The sequence below is a fragment of the Sarcophilus harrisii genome, chromosome 2, assembly GCF_902635505.1.
Source record: "Sarcophilus harrisii chromosome 2, mSarHar1.11, whole genome shotgun sequence".
Taxonomy (NCBI): Eukaryota; Metazoa; Chordata; class Mammalia; order Dasyuromorphia; family Dasyuridae; genus Sarcophilus; species Sarcophilus harrisii.
The window spans coordinates 560,078,861-560,091,922 of NC_045427.1; the positions used below are offsets into that span (position 1 = coordinate 560,078,861).

At 31.4% G+C, this 13,062-nt stretch overlaps 1 protein-coding gene across 2 annotated transcripts in view; it reads left to right on the forward strand.

Moving 5' to 3' along the window:
- Nucleotides 1-13,062, forward strand: part of SLK (STE20 like kinase) — a 71,205-nt gene that overhangs the window by 47,848 nt on the left and 10,295 nt on the right. The window contains exons 12-15 of one of the 2 annotated variants that reach the window (XM_003755403.4): nt 740-919; nt 2,989-3,081; nt 9,386-9,515; nt 10,158-10,282. In XM_003755403.4, coding sequence (XP_003755451.1) covers nt 740-919; nt 2,989-3,081; nt 9,386-9,515; nt 10,158-10,282 — 528 coding nt within the window. The remainder of the gene's footprint in view (nt 1-739; nt 920-2,988; nt 3,082-9,385; nt 9,516-10,157; nt 10,283-13,062) is intronic. The other variant, XM_003755404.4, reaches the window with a different exon arrangement.

Genomic DNA, 13,062 nt, shown 5'->3' on the forward strand with positions numbered 1-13,062 from the left:
TATCACTTAGTAGTTTATTTTCATAATTTTACAAATGAACTTTCTCTTTTCCAAATTCACTCCTTTCTAATCTTCATTTCCCTGAGAAGAAATTTTGCTATAATGCCTCTTCTAATTACTTCTTTAATAACTTAATTACTAGTACATTGTTTGGGGGAATCCAAAATTACTTAAGTGATTTGCAGGAATATTTCTTTTAAGAGTTGTAACTACCATAATTTTCAATTCAAAGAATAAAATGCAAGATATTTCAGGGCACTTCATTTGGAATAGAGGCCTATGTTTATTTTGAGAATTTGAGTTCAGAAGTAAATTGAAAAGGTATAGTGATTGTATTATTTTAGAATAGACTTACTGAATTAAATGTCCTTTATCTAGCCGAATTTCTATTAGCTTTGAGAATTTTCATTTCCAAGTTTTCTTTAATGCTTACCATTGGCTTTGTGTGTGTGTGTGTGTGTGTGTGTGTGTGTGTGTTATTTTAGTTTATATTAATCACGGACTCCTTAGAGAAAAATTTCATAATAAATTACAAAGTTAAGCAAAGTATGCATTTAGATCTTGGACTTGGAAAAATGAACTGTTTCATGTGATAAAGGATTAACCAGGGTTACTGCTTCAGCCTTTGTCTAATTACCATGTACTCTAAGTGATATGTTCAAATCAGCAAAGATGTAATTTTTAAAAAAGAAGTGGTTTAAAAGTGTTATAATTATCCTTGGGACTGATTGTTTTGCAGAGTAAAAAGCGACAGTATGACCAAGAGATTGAAAATCTAGAAAAACAACAGAAACAAACAATAGAACGCCTAGAACAAGAACATACAAATCGCTTACGAGATGAGGCCAAACGAATCAAAGGAGAACAAGAGAAGGAACTGTCCAAATTTCAGAATATGTTGAAAAACCGAAAAAAAGAGGTAAAAGTGCAAGCTTTTCACATAATGAGTCATGCATAGAATTAGTGCAGTATTTGAAAACTTTTATAGAAATTAAATGTTTTTAAAGTGAAAATGTGAAATATAAGACTATGATGATAGTTTTCACAGATTTAGTAATGAATATGAATATTCCATATTTTTTCCCCTTGTTTAAATTTGATTCCTTTTTGTACTTTAACGTCAGAGTATTCACCTTTACATAATGTGTGAAGTCTGGTATATTGATAATGATTAATTCCATAGATTTGTATGAAAAAGCTGTAATTGACTTAAATTGAAGATTTATACTAAAACATACACAATTGACTTATTTATTCTTTTCCATAAAAAAAATGAAGAACATTTTAATCCACTAAATCTTCTTCATTTTTTTGGCAGGGTAGATAGGTGGTAATGGTGGTAGTGGTAGTGAAGCAATTGGGATTGTTTGTTTTGTTGTTGATGTTGTTTTTACAAGACAATTGGGGTTAAGTTACTTGTTTAGGGTAACACAGCTAGTACATTAAATGTCTGAGGTCAGATTTGAATTCCGGTATTCCTAACTTCAGAGCCAGTGCTCTATCCACTGTGCCATCTAGCTGCCCGGAAACCACTGAATTTTAAAGATTTGATTTATAATTGAAGAAATCCAGAAAACTTAGAACTGAAGCTTTTCTCATTTACTGTTAAAGGAGATATTTTGTTGATTTTGTGTTTGGGACAGTTGCCCATATTGTTACATATTAAAGAAATTGTTTATGTACTAAATGATATGTATGTATAGTATAGCCACATACATTTTTTTGGAGTACATGATAACCTTTTTTTTTTCCCAAAATTCATCTATTTAAGCTATTTTAATTAAGATACTTTAAAATTTATAATTTTTTTTTTTCCATTCATGCTTGATTATTTTATTTAAGTCTGTATACCAAAAATATCAATATATTATTCTTAATGTTGTGGGATTTATGAGTTAATGAAAATATTTGGGCAAACATTCTTCATTTTTAAACTATTATATAATATGTATTTTTTTCTTTTTCTTTTTGCTAAACTTCTTGCATTTGGGGAGTTTCTTCTTTTTAATTGGTGATTGGGTCTTAGGGAAAATGGTGGGAAATTTAAAATATATATCTTTGTTAAATCAAAAGCAATTTCTTTAACAGAACATCAATAGCATGTGGTGATTTGGAGTCTGTTTTCTGTGGGTGCTTTTATATGTGATCATTTAGTTTTCAAAGTGGTATTGAAGATTCATGGTCAGAAGGCGTGCACATCTCGGACTCTGAAATGATTACATGAAGGGGCTAAAAAGATATGGAATCAGTTAATGATTATTAACCTTCTGGTATACTGAATCACATTTCCTAACAATCTGTCAGTTTCTTAAGTGGTGCTAACATTTAATTAGTTTTTCATTTACCCATTTTGTTATGTTTGGCTTGTGTATAACATCAAAATAATTTTTCTAAAATGGAATACTAGTTACTTTTGCACAAAATTATCTGCTGTGCTGATTTTTAAAGCACTTAATGTAAAAATGATGTATTGATATCAAATCTTAAGATTTGATCTTTTTTTGGATATGCTAAATGGGTTTATGTTAGAAATTATTCCTTTGTAATTCTCAAGCCAGACATGACATGACATTTAGTATTTTTATAAATGGCAACTTATCTTTCTTAAGAGTTTTCAAATTATTTTAATAACCTTTCTCCTTTTATGACTATTTCAAGAGAATCAGTTTAAGTTATCACTTTTAGTATATCTTTAGTGCTCAAGGTGATAATTTTATCAGCTGATTGTCTTTGAAACATGTTTAAGAAAGAACAATGTATATAAGAATAGCTGAGCACCTAGTTAACTTTTATTTGATATGAAGTTCCTTTTTGCACTGAGATGAAGCATGTTCTATCTTTCCTTTTTCGCCAGACTAACATCTTTGCTAATGCATGCTGAAAGGGAGCTTTGTAACTACTTTGATAATTTTAGCTTATGTGCTCACATAACTGCTTGCTGTGGAGAAAGTATTATTTCCCCACCTCCTGCATGCTTATACACTGTAGGTTATAAATGAAGTGGAGAAAGCACCCAAAGAGCTGAGAAAAGAGCTCATGAAACGCAGGAAAGAGGAGCTTGCACAAACCCAGCATGCTCAGGTAACAGCAGCAGCTTAATGCTACTAAAAACAGAAAGCAGTGTTATTCTCACAGCTTAATAAACTTGTTTGTGAAGGGATATATTTTAACTGCAACTAATAATTCTTTATCGATTTATCCCGAGGACATTTTGTTGTATAAAAGTTCATGCTAATGTTTAGAATTAAGTTAATGTGAAATTATGTTGAATGTTTGGAATATCATTAAGAAAAGTAAATTCTAGAAAACAGCTGCCAAGTAATCATACATATGTGATCTGCACATTAAATATCACAGAAGTTTAATTTATACAGTAATTCCTGTTTTTCAAAAAATATTGATATAGCTGTGCAGTAGAGATAAGTAAAACTTAAGTCTTTGAAATTATGTCTAGAAAACTGTCATTGTTTCTATAGAGTTTTTTCAAAATCCAAGCAGTATTAGAAAATATATCAAGTATCTATATTTAGTTTAACCGAGTAAGTAGCTCCTCTGTTAGGTTGAATATGAAGTGTAAGTTATCTAGTAGTCTGGAAGAGAAACACTATTTTCTCTCCTATAGATGATGAAATCTAGGCCTCTTGCTCTAGATATTATATAGTAATAAGGATAGATGATTTAGATAGGTCATTTCTTTAATTTTGATTGCCTTCTGTTTAGAAGTAAGGATAGAGAAATTAGTCACAGAGTCACAGAATCCTGGAGCTTGGAAGAGATGTTATCAGTCATCATTACTTGCCTAATGGATGAATTCCCCTTCTGTGCCTCTTCTGATACATAATTGAGAATAGTCAGTTTTCAGTTATCAGAAATATTGAATTGGAGAGGTATAGAGAATAGAAAACAGTGAATAATCTAATTATCATTTAAATTTGCTTTTGGAATATATTCTGAATCATACAACCAGCCATAAAGAGATATTTCTTTCTATGCTCAGCATTAGATAGTGGTCATAAAAGTATGAAAATCATTGAGTTGGAAAGGACTTGAGAGATTAAGACATTCAATACCTTCGTTTTACAGGTGAAGAAACTGAAATCTAGTGAGGTCACATTTTTTTCTCAAGGCCATATGAAACCATTTGTATTGCTGATATATTTTCAGGCCATTTTTTTCTTTAATGTTCTCACCTAGGAGGTGCGTTGTATTCTGATTCACAGGGTGTTGCTCAGGTTATGATTCAGTCTTTTCAGTTGTCATCTTGTACACTCTTCAACGCCAAAATGCAGGATGTAAGTCCTAAATAGCCTAAAGGATGGCTACCTCTGATTTTTTTCCCTTTTTTCTTTGACTCACATGTGCTTGTCACTAATTTCACTATAGGTTTCCTTAGTGAAAACTAAGAAAAATTACCTTTAATAATACTTTATATTAGTAATTGATTTTTCAGAATACTTTTATGTACATTTGATCTTTCATAATCATTTTATTTTGGGAAAATATTATTCCCATTTTAGAGTTAAGTAAACTGAGGCATAGACAGTCAGTAAATATTAAGCAGTTCCCTTGTGCCAGGCACTGTTCTAAATGTCAAGATATAAAGAAAACTTAAAATCATATCAATCATCAGTTGCTGAAGTGGAACTTGCGCATAGGTTTCCCCAATTTCTAATTCATTGTGCTTGACACTACCCCATTCTGCCTCAGGTTTAACTTAATCATTAATGATTTTTGTCTCATAAGTAAGAAAAAAATGTTACTGTTAAAGTTATAAATTATGCACATGTGAGCAGTTGGGTGCTGTGGCTATTTTTTCCTTGTGTGAAGTGTCATTTTGTATTCTGTATTTTAAAGTATGGGTGTGGTCAGAAAAGCCAGTGTAAAATCCAAAAATTTTAAAATGGCACGTTTATGCCATTTTCCTCTTTTTCCTGTTTATCCAGTCATACAGTAGTCCAAATTATAACATCCATATGATATATAAATTAGCAATGCAATTTCATCTAAGCTCTTTTCTTTCTCATAGCCTCCAGAAAAAAGTTACCAACTAATTTCATCCTACAGTATTTGTTTTTGATATTTGATTTTTATAGCAGTAGTGAAAAGAATGCAATTTGATTTTTCAGAAAACAAGGCTTATCTTTTAATTATTTTTCAGTTATAGGAATCTTAGAGTTTTTTTTAACAGAATAATGAAAATATGAATGTTTTTTTCTCTCATTACTTTTCTGATCATGTCCATATATTTCAGTTTGTACTTCAGTAAAGCCACAAAATGTCTGTAAGAAATAGGTAAAATATCTATTATACAGAGCTAATATTTATTTTTTGCTAATATTTATTAACAAGTTGTGTTTTTAATCTCTAAGGCTTTTCTTTCAATGTAAACATAAATAATTTTGTAAGGGTGGGACAAGTCTTGTTCTGAGAATACTTTGTTTTTAAATCAAGGTTTATTTTGTTTTTTTAATGTGTCAATACTTTGCTTTTCTTCGGTGGTATTATATTTTAAATCACTAACTCAGATTCTTTAGATGTTATCTTTCTTTTGATTGTTTTTTTCTCAACGAAATCCATCTATCCTTAAAAAAAGACTGTGGAATAACTTATGCTGAGATTCTGTGGTTATTCTTGCCTTGACTGTCCTTTTGTTATTTAAGAAAGTTAACTTTTCTTTTTCTGTTAGGGAGTTGGTAAATTACATAATTCTACTTGAAATTATTGATTCCTTCCCTCCTCTCTCCCCCCATCTTTTTTTGTTTTAAAGTTGTTTTCTTTACATTTGAGAACCAATTCTGGGAACTTCTTTAAACGAATCCCTCTACCTTATTATAGTTTTGTCTTCCTTGTTTCTCTGAAGAATCTTCTATATTGGATGAATTACCCTCAGGGCTTTACCAAGATAAACAAGTTCATAAGTAGATAAAATTTACTGCATTTCATTTTATTGTACTGTTATATACTTCATAGTTGAATTGCATCCCTAATCTGGGATTCAAATGTACATTATGAACATTGATTTATTTCTGACAAATTTATTAGTAAGGGATTAAATCCTCATTTTTACTGATAAAACTTGAATAACAGATAAGTCAGGTGAGTGATTATAGATAATTCAGTCTCTACTATGAGGAATGCAGCTTAGGATTCCTAACTTATGGTAAACTTTGAAATTGTTTTTGTTAAGTTACATGCATAAAATCTTTTAAAACATACCCTGATTTTGTTGTCAAAGAGAGAAAAGCTACAACATATTTACTGTAGCATTAGTATAACTATTTGACTTTATAAATGAATGTTTCAAAGAAATTTAAAAAAAATAATCTTTTATTTTTCAAAATACATGCAAAGATAATTTTCAACATCCATCCTTGTAAAACCCTGTATTCCAAATTTTTCTCTCCCCAAAACATTAAGCAGTCTGATGTAAGTTAAACATGTGCAATTAAAAAAAAATTTTCCACATTTATGATTCTGCACAAGAAAAATCAAATCAAAAGGGGGGAGGGGTGGATAGAAAAAACAAACAAGCAAAGAACAACAAAAGTGAAAATACTATGTTGTGATTCACATTCAATCCCCATAGTCCTCTTTTTGGATGCTGATGGCTTCTCTATTACAAGACCATTGAAATTGACCTGAGTGACCTCAGTGTTGAAAAGAGCCACATCCATCAGAATTGATCAATGCATAATCTTGTTGTTACTGTGTACAGTGTTCTTCTCGTTCTGTTCATTTCTCTTAGTATCAGTTCATGTAAGTCTTTCCAGACTTTTTTGAAATCAACCTGCTCATCATTTATTATAGAACAATAATATTGCATAACATTCACATACCATTACTTTCTGTAGCCATTCTCCAACTGATGGGCATCTACTCCATTTCCAGTTTCTTACCACTACAAAGAGGGCTGCCACAAACATTTTTGTACATGTAGGTCCTTTTCCCTTTTTTATGATCTCCTTGGGATATCAGCTCAGTAGAAATGCTGCTGCATCAAAGGGTTTGCACAGTTTTATGGCCCTTTGGGCATAGCTCCAAATTGCTCTCCCGAATGGTTGGATCTTTTCATAATTCCACTAGTGTCCCAGTTTTCCGACATCCCTTCCAACATTTATCATTATCTTTTCCTGTCATTTTTACATATTATGATCCATGTGTTTCCCATCATATTCTCAGTATAATTTTTAGCTTAAATTTGGAACTTTACTTTTATCTCTGTTGATTTTGACTCTTGATTTTAGTATATTATGCCATTCATTATACTGGTTAGCACTTTTCCTAGTTTTATGTCATTGGTAATTGTGATAAATTTGCCTTCTATATATTTATTCAAAACATTAAATTTTGAAAAAAAGTCCAAAAATGATCCCTTTGACATGGCACTAGAGAACTCTCTCCAAGCTGACATAACTTTATTAATAAATAATGTCTACATGGAAACCTAATGTGATTATATGAATAGAGAGACAACTTATTTTCTTGACTATGTAACTGGACACATGGGTTTTCCCATAATTTAAAAAATCTAAAATGTTTTATTTATCTAGTCAGCAAACATTTATTAAGCACCTACTATGTGCCAGGCACTGAGCTAAGAACTGTTTTTCATTTTTGAAAAGGATTAGGAAGATGATGCCATGACTTTCAAGTGAATTAGATTTAAGTGAAGAAGAGCTAGACAAAGTCACCAGCTTCTCTCTCCACTGGAGCGTCTGAACTCAATGGCAAAGTATAAGTCATACTGATCTAAACCTATGGTGGGATGACTCTGGATGCAGTTGGAGACCTTTAAGCTAAGGTCTTTCTCAGTTTGAGGCAAACATGATACCAATATGAAAAAAGGAAAATAGCCCTTGTCCTTGAAGAGCTTACAGCCTAAAGGGAGAAGGAAAGACATAAAAGGAAGCCTTTTTTTGCATCAGTTCAAAGGAACCAAGTTCATCACAGTTGATCTTTATATGATCTTGTTGTTGCTCTGTATATTGTTCTCTTGGTTCTACTCACTTCCCTTAGCATCAGTTCATGCAAGTCTTTCCAGGCTTTTCTGAAATCAGGCTGCTCATCCACTTATCCAGCCATTCCCCAACTGATGGATATCCACTCAGTTTCCAGTTCCTTATGGCTCTTATTCTTAAAAAATCAACTCAATTCTCATAAATTAGAAATGAGACCCTTATCAGAAAACTTACAGCAAAGATTTTTTTCCTATCCCACCCAGTTTGCTGCTTTTCTTTTAATCTTCATTTCATTGCTTATATTTGTGGAAATTTAAAAAATTTTATGCAGCCAAAATGATCTATTTTACCTACTAGTGAATTTTGTTAACCAAGACAACCTCATCCCCTAATCCCTACACCTTCAACCATGTATGGTCTGATTTTGGCTGAAATTCTGTGAATCTAGATTCTAGATCCAAAATCCATGTCATATTTGGACTACCCTTGATCCAAGGGGCATATTTGATTTAGGAGTTCATATCTGTTTTCATGTGAACAGGAAGATTTTGTGTGTGTGGGGGGGGGGTTTGTGTGTGGAAAGATTCAGTCTTAAATCTTGGGGTCTAGATCACAAGTGATCTGGTCTCTTAAAGAAGAGATGAAGTCAATTGATCATTGAATGTTTAATGTAACTGTGGATTTGCCCTCCTTTTTTGAGCATCCTCTGGCATAATCATTTAATAATCAATCCAACAGATACCCAAATCTACATGATATTATAATTTAGCATAGCTTTTTTGAGATTAAATAATTTGAAATCCACCTAAAAGCCAAAGCCTATGGTAATGTTGTAAAATTACAATGTTTTTCATTTGTTGATTGAGGGCAAGTAACCCTTAATCTTGTTCTTTCTTCATAATTCTTCAGGAATGATGTGGGCCTCAAATCATCATTCTTGGCACATGTCTAAAAGGTATCTTTATCCAAGACTAATATAATTATTTTCTTGCTAACCATTGCTTTTTCCAGGGAAAAAAGTTTTAAAATTTGGCTTAAAAAAATTAGATGTGTAAACCATCTTTCTAAGAGACATTGCCTATTTTTTCTTATTTTCTGTAGTATACTTTGTACCACTTCTAGAAGCAAAATGTTAGTGTAATAGTAGTCTGTGTAATTGTTATTGTGATTGTTGCAATTATTATTGTGTGTAAATTTCTGGTGTGTGCATTGTCCTTAGTTTTGAGTTTAGAATGATATATAGAATAACCATTTTACTTTTCTTTCTGATTATCTAAAAATTGGATAATTACACATTTAAAAAATCTTGAGCATTTTGGTGATGTGTATGATAATGATCTGGGCCTCTTGTTTAAACATTAATATATACAGATGTACTAGTATACTCACAAAGTAGTTATTAAGAGATTTTTGCCTGTATCTGTTAGGAACAAGAATTTGTTCAGAAGCAACAACAGGAATTAGATGGATCATTGAAAAAGATCATCCAACAGCAGAAGGCAGAATTAGCTAACATTGAGCGAGAATGTCTAAATAATAAACAGCAGCTCATGAGAGGTATGTAGAAACATGCAGCTTATATATGTGAAAGTAGTAGCAATAACAATATTAAAAATAATTTATGGGGTAAATAGATCAATATTGTTCTTTTTAGAGAAAAGAAAGGATAAAAAGAAGAAAGGAGGACCCTCCCCCTTTTATTTTTAGAAATATTGTTAGATTTGGAATTTTTTATGCAAATTGAAAACCAAAGTGAGAAATTAGCTTCTTTAAAGTTAGCTAGGTACAGTCAGAAACTTTCATTAGTGGTGTTGGGTTCCTTCAATATCTTATACTTTTGGATGTATTTCATGATTATATAATGGGATGGAAATAGAAATACTTATTTCCTCTAAACATTTAACTATTATACTACTTTCTCATTAATTTACCTAAGTGGAATTTTGGAGGGCATTAGCTAACTGTTCATAGAAAATTAGAACAGGATGGAAAGAAGTAATAAATTGCTACTATCTATACAATTTTGGTAATTTTTCATTTGTACTTTATATAGTGCACGTAAGTGCACTATATAATAATATAAGTGTACATAACTATTAGAAATAGAATACATATTTTAGGTTGATATTAAAATGAGAAAACAAGAATGTATTAAGGGAAAAAATCAAAAGCACATTTCTGAAAATTGTTTTCTTCTAGCACGCGAAGCTGCTATTTGGGAACTTGAGGAACGACATTTACAAGAAAAACATCAACTGCTTAAACAACAACTCAAGGATCAGTATTTCATGCAAAGGCATCAACTACTTAAGCGCCATGAAAAGGTTAGTGAAAAGACTGATATTCTTTGTTTCTTTTTGCATTATAGTATTTTTAGGGCTTTTGAATATTTATTTATAATCTAGGAGGGAAGAGAACAAACATCATTAAGTACCTTTTATGTGCCAGGCACAGTGCTAAGTGCTTCACAGATATTATCTTATTTGATCTTTAACAGTAAATCTGAGAGGTTAGGTAGATACACTGTTATTATAACCCATTTTACAATTGAGGGAGTAAAGAAGGGAATTATTGTGAGGAGATTGTCCACTTTATTTTCTTTTTCTTTTTTACATTTATGTTGATATCTTTTGATTTTGCATCATCTTAATTTCCAATTATGGCCTTTTCTGCTTGTCTATTGAATCATCCTTTATAAAAAAGAGTGAGAAAAAGCAAAACAGCAAACCTAAGTAAAAGATCAATTGAATCTGACCACTGTTCTATGCTCTTGACCCTCATTTCTTCAAAGAAGGGAGAAAAATGCATTTTAAGAAATTTCTTTTTTGGGACTAAACTTTTTCATTATAATTACACAACATATAGGTTAGTTTTTTCTTTCCATTTTGATTGTTATTGTCATTTTTCATTCTTCTTCACACTATAACATGATACAATTTCTTCATGTTAGTCATGTGTGCCAGCTTAGATTTTCTAACAGCCACATTTCAGGTTATCTTTTTGTTCTTACTGTCTAGTATCCTAACACATTTCTTTGTAGAATTGTAGAGTAGTTAACTATATTGTGATCAGGGTTGTAAAAACTATATATCTTAAAATCATAAAAATGGCAGCTAATTGAAATATGTAGTTGGCTTTTTTAAATAAAATGTTCATTTTGCTTCATTATAGTGACTTCTTAGACTCTGTTCAGAGTATGAAAATGAGGACTTGTGCTTAGGTCCTACTAGAAAGAGAATTTGATCAATTAGCTTATTTTTATTATTATTACTAATTTTAAACAGGAAAAAGGCTAAATAAATATCCATTTATAATTACTTTTACTTAAAGCATTATAACTGTGTTGTAGTAACTCAGGTTATTTTGTGCCTAATTTTTGATGGTCACTGTATACTTTGGCAGAAGTAGGGAAGTAAAGATTTTGTCTTTAAAGACAGTTCTTTTTTTTTTTTTTTATTTAATAGCCTTTTATTTACAGGATATATACATGGGTAACTTTACAGCATTAACAATTGCCAAACCTCTTGTTCCAATTTTTCACCTCTTACCCCCCCCACCCCCTCCCCTAAATGGCAGGATGACCAGTAGATGTTAAATATATTAAAATATAACTTAGATACACAGTAAGTATACATGACCAAAACATTATTTTGCTGTACAAAAAGAATCAGACTCTGAATTATTGTACAATTAGCTTGTGAAGGAAATCAAAAATGCAGGTGTGCATAAATATAGGGATTGGGAATTCAATGTAATGGTTTTTAGTCATCTCCCAGAGTTCTTTTTCTGGGTATAGCTAGTTCAGTTCATTACTGCTCCATTAGAAGTGATTTGGTTGATCTCGTTGCTGAGGATGGCCTGATCCATCAGAACTGGTCATCATCTAGTATTGTTGTTGAAGTATATAATGATCTCCTGGTCCTGCTCATTTCACTCAGCATCAGTTCGTGTAAGTCTCTCCAGGCCTTTCTGAAATCATCCTGTTGGAAAGACAGTTCTTTTTGATGGGGGAAAAAATACATTTTTTAAGTGACTGAGTTGAAAGAAAAGCAAAGACAGGTTAGGAAGAAAAATTTGTTTTGTTTTCATTTCACTCCAAAAGATCAAGATTTTATGGAAGAACAATCTGATTTTTCATGTTTCTTAAGTATCTATTACCTGGAAGATTTTTAGTTAGGCAGATTTTCTATTATTAGATTAAAATGTAGCTTTTATATTTGATTTAAGTAGGGATTTTATTTTATTTTATTTTTTTTATTTAATAGCCTTTTATTTACAGGATATATACATGGGTAACTTTACAGCATTAACAATTGCCAAACCTCTTGTTCCAATTTTTCACCTCTTACCCCCCCCCCCCCCCCCCCTAAATGGCAGGATGACCAGTAGATGTTAAATATATTAAAATATAACTTAGATACACAATAAGTATACATGACCAAAACATTATTTTGCTGTTAAGTAGGGATTTTATGTGCATACATTCTAAGGCAGATTAAATTGAGTCAGATTCACTTTTTTAAAAAAATTAATGAAACCAGCTTTTAAAAAAATTGTTAAACCATCTATTTTTACAGCACTGGTGGGTTAAGAAATAAATAAGGTTTTTCCCCTTAAGAAGTACAATTTAGAAACCTAATTTAGACATATTACATGATGGTATGCAGTTTTAGCCCTTTAGAGAATAGAAGACATAAAAACAATACCATTTATGGACAGCTCCCTATTTCCCACTATTTTACATCTCAAATATCTTAAATCTCTTCTGTCATTCTTTTCTCCTTTGCTCTTTTCTTTAACTAAGAAGTAGCTCTTTTCTTTGCCAAGATCAATCCCTCTTTTGGATTTGACTTTACTCCACATTCATCCCCTTCAGTCTTTCTATTAGCTTCTTGTCTGCTACTTGGCTACTTACAAATATATCCAGCGCTTCTCCATCCTTAAAAAGCCTTCACTTGAAGCCATCAAATTGTCATCTTTGATCTCTTCTTCCTTTTACAGTCAAACTTTTTTTTCATCCTTATTGTCTCTTCTCACTTATTTCTCACCCTTTGCAATCTGGTTTTCTAACTGAAAGTATTTTTTTGAAGGTTACCCATGATCT